Source organism: Oncorhynchus tshawytscha, linkage group LG05 (genome assembly GCF_018296145.1).
Source record: "Oncorhynchus tshawytscha isolate Ot180627B linkage group LG05, Otsh_v2.0, whole genome shotgun sequence".
Lineage (NCBI taxonomy): Eukaryota > Metazoa > Chordata > Actinopteri > Salmoniformes > Salmonidae > Oncorhynchus > Oncorhynchus tshawytscha.
The window spans coordinates 51610863-51627818 of record NC_056433.1 but is presented as its reverse complement, the minus strand read 5'-3'; the positions used below and the strand labels follow the sequence as shown (position 1 = coordinate 51627818).

The 16956-nt window shown below is 41.7% G+C and overlaps 1 protein-coding gene across 1 annotated transcript; it reads left to right on the top strand.

Annotated features, from left to right (window-relative positions):
• Positions 1-3408: 3408 nt before the first annotated feature.
• Positions 3409-7426, top strand: LOC112250812 (NADH dehydrogenase [ubiquinone] 1 alpha subcomplex subunit 11). The gene is made up of 4 exons (XM_024421266.2): positions 3409-3565; positions 3951-4043; positions 6770-6892; positions 7255-7426. Exons 1-4 carry the CDS (start codon positions 3487-3489, stop codon positions 7365-7367), a joined length of 408 nt encoding a protein of 135 aa, XP_024277034.1. The 5' UTR covers positions 3409-3486; the 3' UTR covers positions 7368-7426.
• The last annotated feature ends 9530 nt before the right edge of the window (positions 7427-16956 follow it).

Here is a 16956-nt window from a genome sequence, read left to right as displayed (position 1 = left end):
ACGACCAGCGCCACTTCTTCTTCCCCATATTCTACCTGTTGCATGTTACACACCTCCCCCTCTGTCCTTCTTTCTTCGATGAGATTTAACGTCAGTTGGCATCCAATAAATGTTGCATTACTGCCACCTACTAGACTGGAGTACATACAACTCCCTTATACTTTGCTTAAAAATATATATTTTGAAATCAACAAAAAAAGAATACAACAAATACCCGACCATCTAACACTACACTCAAACAAATTATTAATAAATACCATGCTCCACTATTTAAATGTATTTAGTCCTACTTCAGGCCAATAGCCTGAAAGGATGGGACACCACCACTGAACACACCCTGTAACTCTTCTGATGTCACATCTCTCACATCCAAATACCTCTCTGCAGCTGCCACCACCACTTAACACACCCAAATATCTCTCTGCAGCTTCCACCACAACCTCAATTTTCTGCGACTTCCGTTCCATCCCTGCAGTACAGTTGAGAACCATTACTATAAATGCCAAAAATCCAATCTTACTGAAACATATATCACTTGTTGGTTTATCCCTCTGTACTGGTACAGATCTACTAGTCACACCACTCTTCTCAGGATCCCTCCCCCTTGACCCATCTTCCTCTACTTTCTTCACTGCCTCGGCATATGACTACTTCTGCACTACTCTAACCCTGGAAACCTCAACCTGCCTCTCTCGCATAGGACATTTCTGATCCCCAGCCCCATGGGCACCCCTACAATTAACACATACCACTACTTTCCCCAATACTACACATTCATTTGTCTCATGCCCTTCTGTACACTTCTCACACCTAGAAACCTCCCTCCTACACACTGCTGCCACATGCCCATAAGCTTGACACCTGTAACAATGTAATGTAGTCGGCACAAAAGCTTGTACAGGATAACTTATATATCCTAACATCACTTTGTCAGGCAAAGACAACATCAGAACTCAAAAGAACAGACAATGACTCTTCGGTTTCTCCACTCACACCACCCTGTATGCGTCGCACACAACGACGAACATCACAAACACCAGGAATCTTCCCCTTCAGTTGGTCAGCTTTAACATTTACCACTACCCCAGCAATTACTCCTTTCAATGGCACCCTTTCCTTAAGAGCGAAACAATTCACACCTCTAGCCCCCATTCGTTTAACAAGGAGCGCCTGCTCCCTCTGACCAGCAGAAACACAAACAATTAACACAAGACCGCTTCAAATCAAATCACATTTTATTGGTCACATACACATGGTTAGCAGATGTTAATGCAAGTGTAGCGAATTGCTTGTGCTTCTAGTTCCGACCGTGCAGTAATATCTTACAGCTGCTCCAGTTTCAACTGTTCTGCCTTATTATTATTCGACCATGCTGGTCATTTATGAACATTTGAACATCTTGGCCATGTTCTGTTATAATCTCCACCCGGCACAGCCAGAAGAGGACTGGCCACCCCACATATGCTCTCTCTAATTCTCTTTCTTTCTCTCTCTCGGAGGACCTGAGCCCTAGGACCATGCCCCAGGACTACCTGACATGATGACTCCTTGCTGTCCCCAGTCCACCTGACCGTGCTGCTGCTCCAGTTTCAACTGTTCTGCCTTATTATTATACGACCATGCTGGTCATTTATGAACATTTGAACATCTTGGCCATGTTCTGTTATAATCTCCACCCGGCACAGCCAGAAGAGGACTGGCCACCCCACATAGCCTGGTTCCTCTCTAGGTTTCTTCCTAGGTTTTGGCCTTTCTAGGGAGTTTTTCCTAGCCACCGTGCTTCTACACATGCATTGCTTGCTGTTTGGGGTTTTAGGCTGGGTTTCTGTACAGCACTTTGAGATATCAGCTTATGTACGAAGGGCTATATAAATACATTTGATTTGATTTGTTTAGTTTGTCTGGGAGCAAGACATCAGTGTCCGCGACGGGGCTTTTTGTAATTCAGGATTGACTGTAGACCCTGCCACATACGTCTTGTGTTTGAGCTGTTGAATTGCGACTATACTTTGTCTCTATACTGACGCTTAGCTTGTTTGATTGCTTGCGAAGGGAATAGCTACACTGTTTGTATTTGGTCATGTTTCCGGTCGCCTTGCCATGATTAAAAGCAGTGGTTCGCACTTTTAAGTTTTGCACAAATGCTGCCATCAATCCACGGTTTCTGGTTGGGTTTTAATAGCCACAGTGGGTACAACATCACTGATGCACTTGCTAATAAACTTGCTCACCGAATCAGCATATACATCAATGCTGTTGTCTGAGGCTATCAGGAACATATCCCAGTCCACGTGATCGAAGCAATCTCAAAGCGTTGAGCAGACCTGAGCACGGGCATTTCCTGTTTTAGTTTCTGTCTATAGGCTGGGAGCAACAAAATGGAGTCGTAGTCAGATTTGCCAAAAGGAGGGCGAGGGAGGGCTTTGTAGGCGTCGCGGAAGTTAGAGTAGCAATGATCCAGAATGCTGCCAACCCGGGTCGGGCATTTGATATGCTGATAAAATTTAGGGAGCCTTGTTTTCAGATTAGCTTTGTTAAAAACCCCAGCTACAATAAATGCAGCCTCAGGATATGTGGTTTCCAGTATAGAGTCTAATGAAGTTCTTTCAGCTCACCGATTCCTCAGCACCCAACTCTGTTTTCACCTACCCTGAAACCTCAAATGGATAAGCCAAAAGGCAAGAGCCCAGTTTTTCTAAAAAATTCACTACTTTCACGGTCATCTTCATCCTGACCCCCAGTGCACGCCTCAGGCTTCGATAACTTCACCATACCTACCACCTCTGATACATTGCCCTAATTCACTTCCATGTCTCCTCCTGTCTTCATCTCACTCTGCTTACACTTTCTACCATTCTTATTGAACAAACTGTCTCCCTTTTTTTCTGCCATTTTTAACTGACTCGAGCTCACCCTCTTCCTCTTATTCCTCCTCTGCCTCTCTTTTTCCCTCCATTCCTCCTTATGATAATACTGCACTTCTCCTGATGCATATTGTTCTTGCCTTGTCAAGGGACGCCATTCAACCAGCTGTCACAATCTCCGTACAATCAGCACGAACCCTCCAGGATGTAGCGCTCAACAGCACATCCCACATGTAAAGCAGGTGCTTCGTCTTGATGTTCTTCTTTATCGATAGCTTCCGTGACGCTTCCCCATTTCAAACAAGCGCGCTCCCTTTCTCACATTTGACGTAATCACTTGATCCTCCGTCCTTCCTGCTGCCTCAGCCGCCAGCCACTAGTGTTGACAGTATTACAGACCATTTAGAAATAGGTTGCCAATGTGAGATGGTGTTTTATTTATTATGTAGCTAATAACACATGTAAAAGTAATTGTATATTAAACGTATAAAAATCAAATTTGTCAACAAAGTACTATTTATAGAATGTTTGTTTGATTATAATAAAGTTTTACAATATCAATTCTCGTCTTCACATTTTTTTCATCTCGCGATGTCTCCTTGTCCTTCACGTGAAATCCAAAATGGGTTATTGGGATCTGCAAGAGGGTAAGGATTGTGTCGAGAAAACATGGATCACCACCAAGTTAGGCACAGCTCTAGGTAAGTCGTACACAAAGGAAAGCATTATGGAAATGAGCTAGTTAACTGTTGGTAAAGAGCGGTAACGCTAACTAGCCATAACATAGTTAGCTGCCAATGCCATGCTAGTTCTGCTAACATACTAGCAATTAACGTTAATGTTTTGTTTTTAACTAATGTAACGTCAGTTAACGTTGTTAGGTTAGCCAGTTGTTTAGCCAGCATCTTCTGTAAGACAGTACAGCTAAATAGGACATTAAACATTGGAATTTGAACGAGGTTTACCAGTTAGCTAGCAAGCATTTCATAGCTAACATTCTTGTAGCTAAATACTTGACAAATAAGTAGCTAGCTAGTCAACTCTGTACACAGTAGTCTAACATTCTATTTTTTTTTTTACACACAGGGTTGGTGGGTTCAGCCTATCACATTGTGGCATTCCAGCCTGATTCTGCAATCCAAGCTGTTCAGAGAGCCACAAATGGCACAGTAACCATGGGTATGTGTCTCTAGTCTCATACACAGCAGTAATAATAATAACCTTGCTTACTGCCATGAAGATATCATGATTACACCTGAAATCTGAATACTCAGCTACCCCTTCTAGATCAGTAGCCAATAGTGTTCAGGCTATGATCTAAAAGGCAACACTGATCCTATATCAGCACTCCTACTCTGAGACACTGTGGATACGGACCTAGGTCCCCCAATCCATGTAATCTTGTAATCTTGTGATCCTACTAGTAGAGGATTTGTAGATATGGGCCCAGGTCAAAATGCTGCAATTCACCTAATATTGAACCTGAGTCTCTATAGTTTCCTCATGTGAGTGATGGTGAAAGTGTGCTGTTTGATCTTAGTGTTTCAGTGGTAATAAGAAACATGTTTCTGTGATCAGATGTTTGTTATAAGGATTTGTAAACAACATACAGTTAAGGTGGGTTATGCTAGTCAGGGTACCAATCTTTTTAGCTAACATTACACTCCTTGCCACTCTTGTCATGTGCCAAAGAGACTGGCCTTTTGGCAATCTCAATGTTCAATATGCAGCCGGATTTACAGCGCAGTTGCTGATTTGGTAGTTTGAAACCACATGCAATTTTTCCATTAAATATTATGGAACATGGGTGGTGCGTACAATTATAACAATTTAAGAATAACAATAGAATAACAAACAATACCGTTATGACCTGCAGTCATTCTCTTGTGAGAAGGCTGTGTCAATGCAAGATCATATTGTTCAAAGTGGCTAGAGATGACTCAAATCAAAATCATCTAATTTTATTAGTCACGTACATGTTTAACAGATGCTATTGCGGATGTAGTGAAATGCTTGTGTTTCTAGCTCCAACAGTGCAGTAATAGCTAACACTTTCATAACAATACACACATCTAAAGTAAAGGAATTATAAGTATTTGGATGAGCAATGTCAGTGGCATAGACTAAAAGATACAGTAGGATAGAATACAGTATATAATGATGAGTAATATTAGGGATGCACTATATATTGGTAAAGGATATTGGAATCGGCCGATATTAGCAAAAAATGTCCGATGTCTAGTTTAACGCTTATGTGCAAAACCGATGTCAAAGCTGACGTGCAGTTGAAGTCGGAAGTTTACATACACTTAAGTTGGAGTCATTAAAACTTGTTTTTCAACCACTCCACAAATTTCTTGTTAACAAACTATAGTTTTGGCAAGTCGGTTAGGACATCTACTTTGTGCATGACAAGTAATTTTACCAACAATTGTTTACAGACAGATGATTTCACTTATAATTCACTGTATCACAATTCTAGTGGGTCAGAAGTTTACATGCACTGAGTTGACTGTGCCTTTAAACAGCTTGGAAAATTCCAGAAAATGATGTCATGGCTTTAGAAGTTTCTGATAGGCTAATTGACATAATTTGAGTCAATTGGAGGTGTACCTGTGGATGTATTTCATGGCCTACCTTCAAACTCAGTGCCTCTTTGCATGACATCATGGGAAAATCAAGTCTGGTACATCTCCACAAGTCTGGTACATCTTTGGGAGAAATTTCCAAACTCCTGAAGGTATCACGTTCATCTGTACAAGCAATAGTACGCAAGTATAAACACCATGGGACCTCGCTGCTGTCATACCGCTCACGAAGGAGACGTGTTCTGTCGCCTAGAGATGAACGTACTTTGGTGAGAAACGTGCAAATCAATCCCAGAATAACAGCAAAGGACCTTGTGAAGATGCTGGAGGAAACGTGTGCAAAAGTATCTATAGCCACAGTAAAACGAGTCCTATATCGACATAACCTGAAAGGCTGCTCAGCAAGGAAGAAGCCACTGCTCCAAACCTGCCATAAAAAGCCAGACTACAATTTGCAACTGCACATGGGAACAAAGATTGTACTTTTTGGAGAAATGTCCTCTGGTCTGATGAAACAAAAATAGAACTGTTTGGCCATAATGACCATCTTTATGTTTGGAGGAAAAAGGGGGAGGCTTGCAAGCTGAAGAACACCATCCCAACCGTGGCGGCTTCATGTTGTGGAGGTGCTTTTTGCAGAAGGAGAGACTAGAGCATTTCACATAATAGATGGCATCATGAGGAGAGAATTTTTGTGGATATATTGAAGCAACATCTCAAGACGTCAGTCAGGAAGTTAAAGCTTGGTCGCAACTGGGTTTTCCAAATGGACAATGAACCCAAGCATACTTTCAAAGTTGTGGCAAAATGGCTTAAGGACAACAAAGTCAAGGTATTGGAGTGGCCATCACAAAGCCCTGACCTCAATATTTGCTGTTCCCTTGCACAATTCATACATCTCCGCTGGCATCTCCATTGGCCTCTCTCTTCATTCTTATAGATTTTGAACCAGTAGCCTAGCCCCATTATTTATACATTTGAGGTGGTTGTGGTAAAAATGCAACAAATGGGAATCCTGTTCTTCCCGTGCCCTATGTTTACAATGAAATGTATTATGTCAGAATGTCCAATGTTAGGTTTCCAATCAAAACATTAGGCAAAATCAAATCAAATGTTATTGTATGACCAATAACATTTCATTTGATTTTGCCCAATGTTAGGTTTCCAATCAAATTTATGGATTAAATTTGATAGAACATTTTCCTGTCTAATTTGCATAATATTGGATGATAACTATAAGGGGTTATTGAAAAGAGGTGACAACCAGGCTAGGTTTATGCCAGTGTAAGTATTTTTTTGTCTTTCCTTCCTAAACAGCTGCCTTGGGGGCCATTTTTGGAATGACCACTTGTCTAGCTGCACAGGCCCGGGATGCTCCTGATGACCCTGTGAACTACTTCATCGGAGGCTGTGCATCAGGAGTCTTTCTTGGAGCTCGTAGTGAGTATGCTATATATTACACAGTATGCTGAATATCTGGGTTGCATTCAGTAGGAACAAACAGGAGCAAATGTTTCAAAACAAGTCTTCTCATTGGGAACGTTTGGATGGAACATCCTGGTTCCAGGCATTTTCTTCCAACATTTCATTCCAAAAAGCAGTCATTTCCCTTCAGCGCTTGTTAACTTCCCTATGCATATCTAAGATGACTGGTTGTAAAAGCAATTGTTCTTTGTAGGGCTGTGAACTTCCTCTCATCGCTAGATGTTTGCTCACGGAACAGAGGGGCAACAAAGATAATATCCGGCCTCTCCATATCTTTTCCACAAATAACATGTATTTTTTGTCTCTTTGATCTACAGCTCACAGTGCAATGACAGGCACGACGGCATGTATTGGGCTGGGGACACTGGCCATGTTCACCAAGGTGGGCAAGATGGAGGGCTGGAGATTAGCGGGACCACCGAGGATGTAAACAGCCTGAGACTATATATCAACATGTATATTACTTGAATAAACTTGTGTAAAAGAGTAGTCTATTAGTCTGTATCCTGCACCTCCTTGCTTTAGCCACAAGGTGGAGACATTGGTGCAAATTGGCTGGGGTGTTAGCCAATCAACTCCAATTTGCAATGGCCTCTTAATCAGTCATTTAGATCACAGTTCATCTGAGAATGACATCAGAAGGCATTAGTCTCCCAAGCAAACACTTTAAAATAAGGGCTGTGTTTCATGTAGGCTTAACCTTGCTTGATATTTTGATAAATAAACATGTAAATCTCTCTAGGACAAGGTGACTTGTATTTACTGGCCAAAAATGAAACCCTAATTAGCTGCTAATGTGACTATCATAAAGAAGTACAAATGCCATGATGAGCTGGACAAGACTGAAAAATCAAGGCAACGGTAAGAATCTCTCGATCTAATGTTAGCAAAGTTTTGACAATTCTGTGAACTGTCTTGTGCAAGTTTTAAATTGACACTAGCTGTTCGCAAAGGTGTCAGCTAGAGATGACATGCAGGGATTTGTAGTATTCCGTGATGTCTACTTGTCATTTTCAAATCAGAGTAAATGCAGCCGAATATATTGAAAGAAGTACCCGTGTCAGAGATTTACATGGTTATCAAAACGTCACACCAGGGTAAGCCTACACGAAACAGCCCTTATTTTAAGTGTTTTTAAAATTCCCTATGGGAAAAATTAATATTGGAAAAAACAATTGGCACTGTTTGACCACTAGGTTTTATGGGTATTGTGGGGCTCTTGTAAAACATTTTATTGCTTTTGTACACTGCTAAATTGGTGAATAACTGGTTGAGCAAATTCATTTTTAACTCATTCCTACACTGGTTGCCAACATCGGTGCAAAATAATGTCTTAGGGAAATGTGATGCAATTGTGATTGCCTAAAATGTATGAGAAAAATATATATATTATTTTCCACTCTTAACTCTGGATTGGGCAAGGCAACCACACTGGACACTTCAAATATAGACCTCATCAGGGTTGTTATTTTGCATCTGGATACCTCGGCTCTAGGTCAACTTCCACGGCGGTCTTAATTCTCACAATGTGTAAAAGAAATACCAAGAGATATATTAGGTGATATAGATTCTGGATGGATGTAGGGCTACAAGCCGGTCTCTTATTCTAGTAGTGAAGGTTGTCTAAACAAATTACATCTGTGTCAGTGGAGGCTGCTGAGGGGAGGACGGCTAGTTTATTCAGCTGTGTTCAATTGTATTATTCTTCCTATAAAATATAAAATAATGGCACGGAATTATAAGCAAAATTAACAAGTGTAGCCCACGGCCATATGGCATAGCCAGATCAGGACGACTCAGCATATGCTATTCTGTTCTTCTGAAATAGGCTACATTTTCTTCATTTCATAATGTTTCTTTAGACCTGCCTAAAATAAATAATGGATTGATTGTGATGGTGTAGATTATATTAAATGGATTTATTAGACGTTTTAAAATGTAGATATTCCAAAGGTCTGCATCCAGTAGGCTATGCATGGAAGGCGGAGATGGTAAACATGTTTAAGTTAATTAACTGTCAATTACCATGAGACCGGCAGTAATTTGAATAATAATCACCAGCTGACAAAATCCCCATCTGTAAGGCCCCTCAGTCGAGCAATTCATTCAATCACAGATTCAACCATAAAGACCAGGTAGGTTTTCCAATGCCTTGCAAAGAAGGGAACCTAGTGGTAGATGGGTAGAAATACAAAAAAGCAGATATGGAATATCCCTTTGAGCATGGTGAAGTTATTAATTACACTTTGGATGGATTACACTTTGGATGGTGTATCAATATACCCAGTCACTACAAAGATACAGGCGTCCTTCCTAACTCAGTTGCCGGAGAGGAAGGAAACCGCTCAGGGATTTCACCATGAGGCCAATGGTAACTTTAAAACAGTTACAGAATGTAATGGCTGTGCTAGGAGAACTGAGGATGGATCAACAACATTGTAGTTACTCCACAATACTAACCTAATTGACAGGATGAAAAGCAGGAAACTTGTAAAATAAAAAATATTCCAAAACATGCACGTTCATAAGCGACAATATCTCTTTCATTATCACTGTATGCACAGGTTTTCCCCCACTGTATTCACATCCTACTATACCTTTGTCTGTACATTATGCCTTGAATATATTCTACCGTGCCCAGAAATCTGCTCCTTTTACTCTCTGTTCTGAACATACTAGGTGTCCAGTTCTGTTAGCCTTTAGCCGAACCCTTATCCTACTCCTCTGTTGCTCCGGTGATGTAGAGGTTAATCCAGGCCCTGCAGAGTCTACCTCCACTCCCATCCCCCAGGCTCTCTCATTTGTTGACTTCTGCAAATGTAAAAGCCTTGGTTTCATGCATGTTAACATTAGAAGCCTCCTCCCTAAGTTTGTTTTATTCAACGCCCTAGCACACTCCACCAATCAGGATGTCCTAGCCATGTCTGAATCCTGGCTTAGGAAGACCACCAAAAACCTTGAAATTTCCATTCCTAACTATAACATTTTCCGACAAGATAGAACTGCCAAAGGGGCCGGTGTTGCAATTTACTGCAAAGATAACCTGCAGAGTTCTGTCTTCCTATCCAGGTCTGTACCCAAACAATTTGAGCTTCTACTTCTAAAAATTAACCTTTCCAGAAACAAGTCTCTCACCGTTGCCGCTTGCTATAGACCACCCTCTGCCCCCAGCTGTGCCCTCGACACCATATGTGATTTGATTGCCCCCCATCTATCTTCTGAGCTCGTGCTGCTAGGTGACCTAAACTGGGACATGCTTAACACCCCGGCCATCCTACAATCTAAGCTAGATGCCCTCAATCTCACACAATTTATCAATGAACCTACCAGATATAACCCCAAATCTGTAAACACGGGCACACTCATAGATATCATCCTAACAAATTCACCCTCCAAATACACCTCTGCTGTTTTCAACCAAGATCTCAGCGATCACTGCCTCATTGCCTGCATCCGTAATGGGTCTGCGAGCAAACGACCACCCCTCATCACTGTTAAACGCTCCCTAAAACACTTCTGCGAGCAGGCCTTTCTAATCGACCTGGCCGGGGTATCCTGGAATGACATTGACGTCACCCCGACAGTAGAGGATGCCTGGTTATTCTTTAAAAGTGCCTTCCTCACCATCTTAAATAGGCATGCCCCGTTCAAAAAATGGATATAGCCCTTGGTTCACTCCAGACCTGTCTGCCCTTGACCAGCACAAAAACATCCTGTGGCGTTCTGCATTAGCATCGAATAGCCCCCGTGATATGCAACTTTTCAGGGAAGTTAGGAAGGCTAAGGCTAGCTTTTTTAAACAGAAATTTGCATACTGCAGTACAAACTCAAAAAAGTTCTGGGACACTGTAAAGTCCATGGAGAATAAGAGCACCTCATCCCAGCTACCCACTGCTCTGAGGCTAGGAAACACCGTTACAACCGACAAATCCACTATAATTGAGAATTTCAATAAGCATTTCTCTACGGCTGGCCATGCTTTCCACCTGGCTACCCCTACCCGGGTCAACTGCCCGGCACCCTCCACAGCAACCTGCCCAAGCCCCCACCATTTCTCCTTCACCCATATCCAGATAGCTGATGTTCTGAAAGGGCTGAAAAATCTGGATCCCTACAAATCAGCCGGGCTAGACAATCTGGACCCTCTCTTTCTTAAATTATCTGCCGAAATTGTTGCAACCCCAATTACTAGCACATTCAACCTCTTTTGTATCGTCTGAGATTCCCAAAGATTGGAAAGCTGCCGCGGTCATCCCCCTCTTCAAAGTGAAGGACACTCTAGACCCAAACTGCTACAGACCTATATCTATCCTACCCTGCATCTCTAAGGTCTTCGAAAGCCAAGTTAATAAACAGATTACTGACCATTTTGAATCACATCGTACCTTCTCCGCCATGCAATCTGGTTTCCGAGCTGGTCATGGGTGCACCTCAGCCACGCTCAAGGTCCTTAACGATATCATAACCGCCATCGATAAGAGACATTACTGTGCAGCTGTTTTCATCGACCTGGCCAAGGCTTTCGACTCTGTCAATCACCACATTCTTATTGGCAGACTCAACAGCCCTGGTTTCTCAAATGATTGCCTCGCCTGGTTCTCAAATGATTGCCTCGCCAGAGAAGTCGCCAACGACTTCTCTGATAGAGCTCAGTGTGTCAAATCGGAGGGCCTGTTGTCCGGACCTCTGGCAGTCTCTATGGGGGTGCCACAGGGTTCAATTATCGGGCCGACTCTCTTTGTATACATCAATGATGTTGCTCTTGCTGCTGGTGATTCTCTAATCCACCTCTGTGTAGACGACACCATTCTGTATACTTCTGGCCCTTCTTTGGACACTGTTAACTAACCTCCAGACGAGCTTCAATGCCATACAACTCTCCTTCCGTGGCCTCCAACTGCTTTTAAACGCAAATAAAACTAAATGCATGCTATTCAACCGATCATTTCCCGTACCTGCCCGCCAATCCAGCATCACTACTCTGGACAGCTCTGACTTAGAATACGTGTTTAACTACAAATACCTAGGTGTCTGGCTAGACTGAACTCTCCTTCCAGACTCACATTAAGCATCTCCAATCAAAAATTAAATCTAGAATTGTCTTCCTATTTTGCAACAAAGCTTCCTTCACTCATGCTGGTCAACCCCAAAGCCAATTCCCCCATTGGTCGCCTTTCCTTCCAGTTCTCTGCTGCCACTGACTGGAACGAAGTGCAAAAATCACTGAAGCTGGATATTCCCATCTCCCTCACTAGTTTTAAGAACCATCTGTCAGATCAGCTCACAGATCACTGCACCTGTTCATAGCCCATCTGTATACAGCCCATCTATCTACCTCATTCCCATACTGTATTTATTTATTTAGCTCCTTTTGCACCACAGTATCTCTACTTGCACATCCATCTTTTGCACATCTACCATTCCAGTGTTTAATTGCCATATTGTAATTACTTTGCCACCATGGCCTATTTATTGCCTTAACTCCCTTATTTGACCTTATTTGCACTCACTGTATATAGACTTAAAAATTCTACTGTGTTATTGACTGTATGTTTTGTTCTTTCCATGTGTAACTCTGTGTTGTTGTATGTGTCGAACTGCTATGCTTTATCTTGGCCAGGTCGCAGTTGCAAATGAGAACTTGTTCTCAACTAGCCTACCTGGTTAAATAAAGGTGAAATAAATAAAATAAAATATAAAATAAGCAAATACTGGAACAATATTTCTAACATAGAACGTGGGGAATGGTCAGAGTCAATCTATAGAACACTGTCATTTTGTTTTATTTTGTGATGTCATTAAAATGTTATGTTAAGGAAATACTGTAACTTGGAAAGTATACCCACTACATGTATGAACTTTCCATACTATGCATTGTGCAAGTAATATGAAAAATTGTCAACGTTTTTTTTGTTAAGAGAGGGATGTGATTTGAGAAGCTATAAGAGATAATGGTTTTACATAAACTTTGCACAGTGACAAGTCACGCTCCGAGTGAGGTCAGAGACGGAATGCCCCTTTTGAACAAACTGTATAAATGATAAGAGAAATTAACCTACTAGATCAGAAAAGCGTCAAGCTGTAGCTGCACATTTAAACTGGTTTGAACTGTGAATCTCAACACAAGGTAGAGACGATAAACTCACCTCCCGAACAATCACTGGTACGGCTGATTAGCTGTCCTAAATAAAGTATCTTCGAAAGCGAATTTGAGTAGGACCATTCTGTTACTCTGCTCAAACCATCGATACGGTTGGCTAGCCTATCTACAAAGATGCATCTTCAAGAGCTAATGTAAGGAAAATCAACTCTGTAGTTCTGTTTAGGACTACACGACAAGTCACCAGATACCAGACAACTACAGAGAAGAACAACAGTAGAAGACTTGTTGGAACCCTTTTGGACAATCGGAGCCTTACAAGCGTGCCGTGAAAAGGCCCAACTCACTTTCCAAGGCGACCCTGTCCACGAGAGAGATCCAGCGAACCAAGGCATTTCACGTAAATACAATAATGATTTCTTACTCAAAGCGGGCGTCGGTTCGTGTGCAAAGTATATGGTTACTGTAAGTGAGAGTAGTTTCTGAAAGTACCAATGATAAGTGTCTCTGCCCCCTCTCTCCCCATCTCTTTTGTAAGAAGCAGCCACGTTATTGTCATTCTGCTAGGGACCTGTTTTAACGTATTAAGTGTGTATTTTTATCCTGTGTTACCATTTAATTAGCTAGTAAATAAATAATTATACCAATTTGTGTAGTACTGAATCATAAGACTTTTGCAAATGCAAGGAGGTTACGACTGTTCAGAATGATGATATGATACAAGGTTATGATTAATAAGTTGACGGTTTATAGATGTGATAGGTAAAGACCTTTTGAGTTTAATTCGGGAGAATTTTTAAATTTTTTAAATAAAATTTACCCCCTTTTTCTCCCCAATTTCGTGGTATCCAATTGTTTAGTAGCTACTATCTTGTCTCATCGCTACAACTCCCGTACGGGCTCGGGAGAGACGAAGGTTGAAAGTCCTGCGTCCTCCGATACACAACCCAACCAAGCCGCACTGCTTCTTAACACAGCGCCATCCAACCCAGAAGCCAGCCGCACCTATGTGTCGGAGGAAACACCGTGCACCTGGCAACCTTGGTTAGCGCGCACTGCGCCCGGCCCGCCACAGGAGTCGCTGGTGTAATGTCAAGTCAAGTCACGACAACATTGTGTAATTTGTTGACAGTCCCTAACTAGCGCTGAAGATATCCAAAGTGAAAGCCAAGTTAAGCTGCCCCAGTAACCACTTGACCATTTTGAATTGCAAAACTAAAGCGACAACAGACAAGACACAGAGGCAGCAACAGAAGAGTAGATAATGGAGAGCGACACCAGACAAGACAGAGAGATAACCTACTCTTTTGTTGCTATGATGGAGAGACACCAGAAGAACGGTACAGGCTATGACAGAAGAGGATAGGCAAAGGAGACAGTAACAAACACAAACCTGAGACAGCAACAGACAAGTCACAGAGAAAGTGACAGAAGAGATGGAGAGATAAGAGGTGGGCTGAGCACACAGTAGACTATATCACTTCAAGCTGCTTTATAGATTCTAATTACTTTTATTTATTTGCAGAAATTATTACAAGTGACATGATTTACAAAGAATTTTCAGGCGAGGAGAAAAAGCCTGTGAAATTACTATTAAAACAAGTATTTACTTTGCCACTTTTTACAACCAGGACGAGAGAGGAGGGAAGACAAAAGAGACAGCAACATAGAAGAATAAGAGACAGCATCATAGAAGAATAAGAGACAGCAACAGAAGAGGGCAGACGAGAGACAGCAACAGACAACAGAGAACGCGATGGAGAGAGGCAGCGGAGGGGTGAGCACACAGACTATCACTTACAGCTGCTCTGTGGATTCTAATTACTGCACAGTGTGTGTGTAAGAGAGAGGGTGTTTGGGTATTGTGGGATTATTTCATCAGTTTGGCTCATTGGACAGGTCAGAGTCTATGTTTTGAAGTTTTTGAGTGGTATGAAGGTTTTTGGCAATACACTGTAGATGTATGTGTTACAGAGTAGAGGGAAGAGAGTGTTCCAGGTAGAGAGACCCACAGTAGTACTGTCAGTGTCTGCTGTGGAAGGTGCAAGTTACTTGAAAAATATCTAATATCTCCAATGTCCATCTCAAAGTGCATCAAATTAATGCATTTAGCTGTTGAATTTCCTTCTTTTATTTGCCTTATTTTTAGCCCAAAGTCCCCTAATGGCTTTGGGCTAAGCCCCAAATGTCTTCAAAGCCTAGAAACTCCTGTGGACCAGAGGAGACCTACTGAACCTCAACAAACTCTAATGAGAAGACACATTCTTAACCAGGTCCAATCCTATCAGTCCTATATTGAACTCTGTAGGATTAAGACAGGATGAATTTGGGAACAGAACATTATGCTATGGAAAGTTATAAGGCTCATACCTACCAGAGCAAAGCTGATGGGTGAGTGTTCTAACATGAATCCCTTATTGTCAGAATGAAAGACATTGGAGAGTAAACGGATCCCAGATATGTTCATGGTTCAGACTGAACTTGTGACCCATGGAGGGTGCGTGAATGGATAATGTTGACCTGGTTTGGCTGGGAAGGAGAGGGAAGAGATCCATGGAGGTCCTGACATTGTTGATGTACCAGAGGAAGTGCAGGCTTGTGCCTGACAGGTATTCTAAATGAAAAGGTCACATCGTGATGAATGGAGGTCCATATAGCCTCACATGTCTGCGTGCCAAGCGAGTGTGTGAAATCCCAGGTTTCACACGAATAGCAACGACTTCCAAATCTGCGGCTTAATGGTTTAACTTGTCATGGTTTTTTTCACCTTCATTTAGGGGAGTCATGTTCCAAAATGATAAGCCTATTAGTATGTAAAGAGATTCGGAGAAAGTCATTGCAAGTACAGTATGTCCTTTTTTTCCCTCTTCAAATGCCCATTCAAACCTTGACATGGTTAGGATGGCATAGCCTTCAAATGAATGGCACTTTCAGTCCGTCATCATAATTCATGTCACGCTTACAGCAACGTGAGAGACTCCAAAGAAAAAGAGACACAAATTCCAGTAAATGCAAATGCAGACAGAGCCAATACATAAATACACATTTTAAGACCACCTTAGAAAAAGAATATTAATTAAAGGCTGTTGAGTGCATATTCTTACCAGTAGTCTAAGCTGCTCCCCAGTATTCAAGCTAATATGGCATGGAGCATAGGGGCAGATTTCAACAGGTTTTTCAGATAACACAATGGAGTCTGAGATGGGCTCCATCTCTACACTGATTCAAGTATCAATCTAAAACCCCAGGGATAATTTAGCAAATGCTGCTTCATAATCCTTTCTTACATATCAAGCGAATACAGGAGACAGGCTTTTAAGCCGTGGTTACACCTTGCATTAACGTGTGGTTATCTGATCACTATCTGATCGAGATTTTTTTGCGTCTACACATGGTATTAAAATGTGTCTCTAGCTGCCCACTTCGTCCGTATTGTGACCAGATTTCCTGGTCCCTCCCTCCCTACACAAGCTGTACAAATCGACAGAAAACAGTGAATGGTTTTATACTCTCATCATTACAGCCTACTTTTGTTATCCAACGATTCAAGACTTGGCATAATAGGCTACTGTCCTGATAACCTTGAGCTGTCCACAGCCGTACACATAAATATTTGGAGAATCTCTCCTATCCCCAAAAAAGTTACCTCACAAATGATCAGAGTATGTGTGTGCAAAATACAATTAACACACAGTATAAATAAAAATGACACTTGAGCCCTGAAGTACACTGTAAAACAGAGTAGGGCATCTCCGAATGGCATAACACATTTTTTCAAACAGGTCTGGACAGGTTTGATCTTTACGCCTGGATGTTTACGTACGTTGTCTTTTTAATCATGTTCATATTTTACATTTGCTGTTTGTTTTGGTTGTGTTTCAGATACTTTTGTGCTCAATATAAATGAATGGTAAATAAT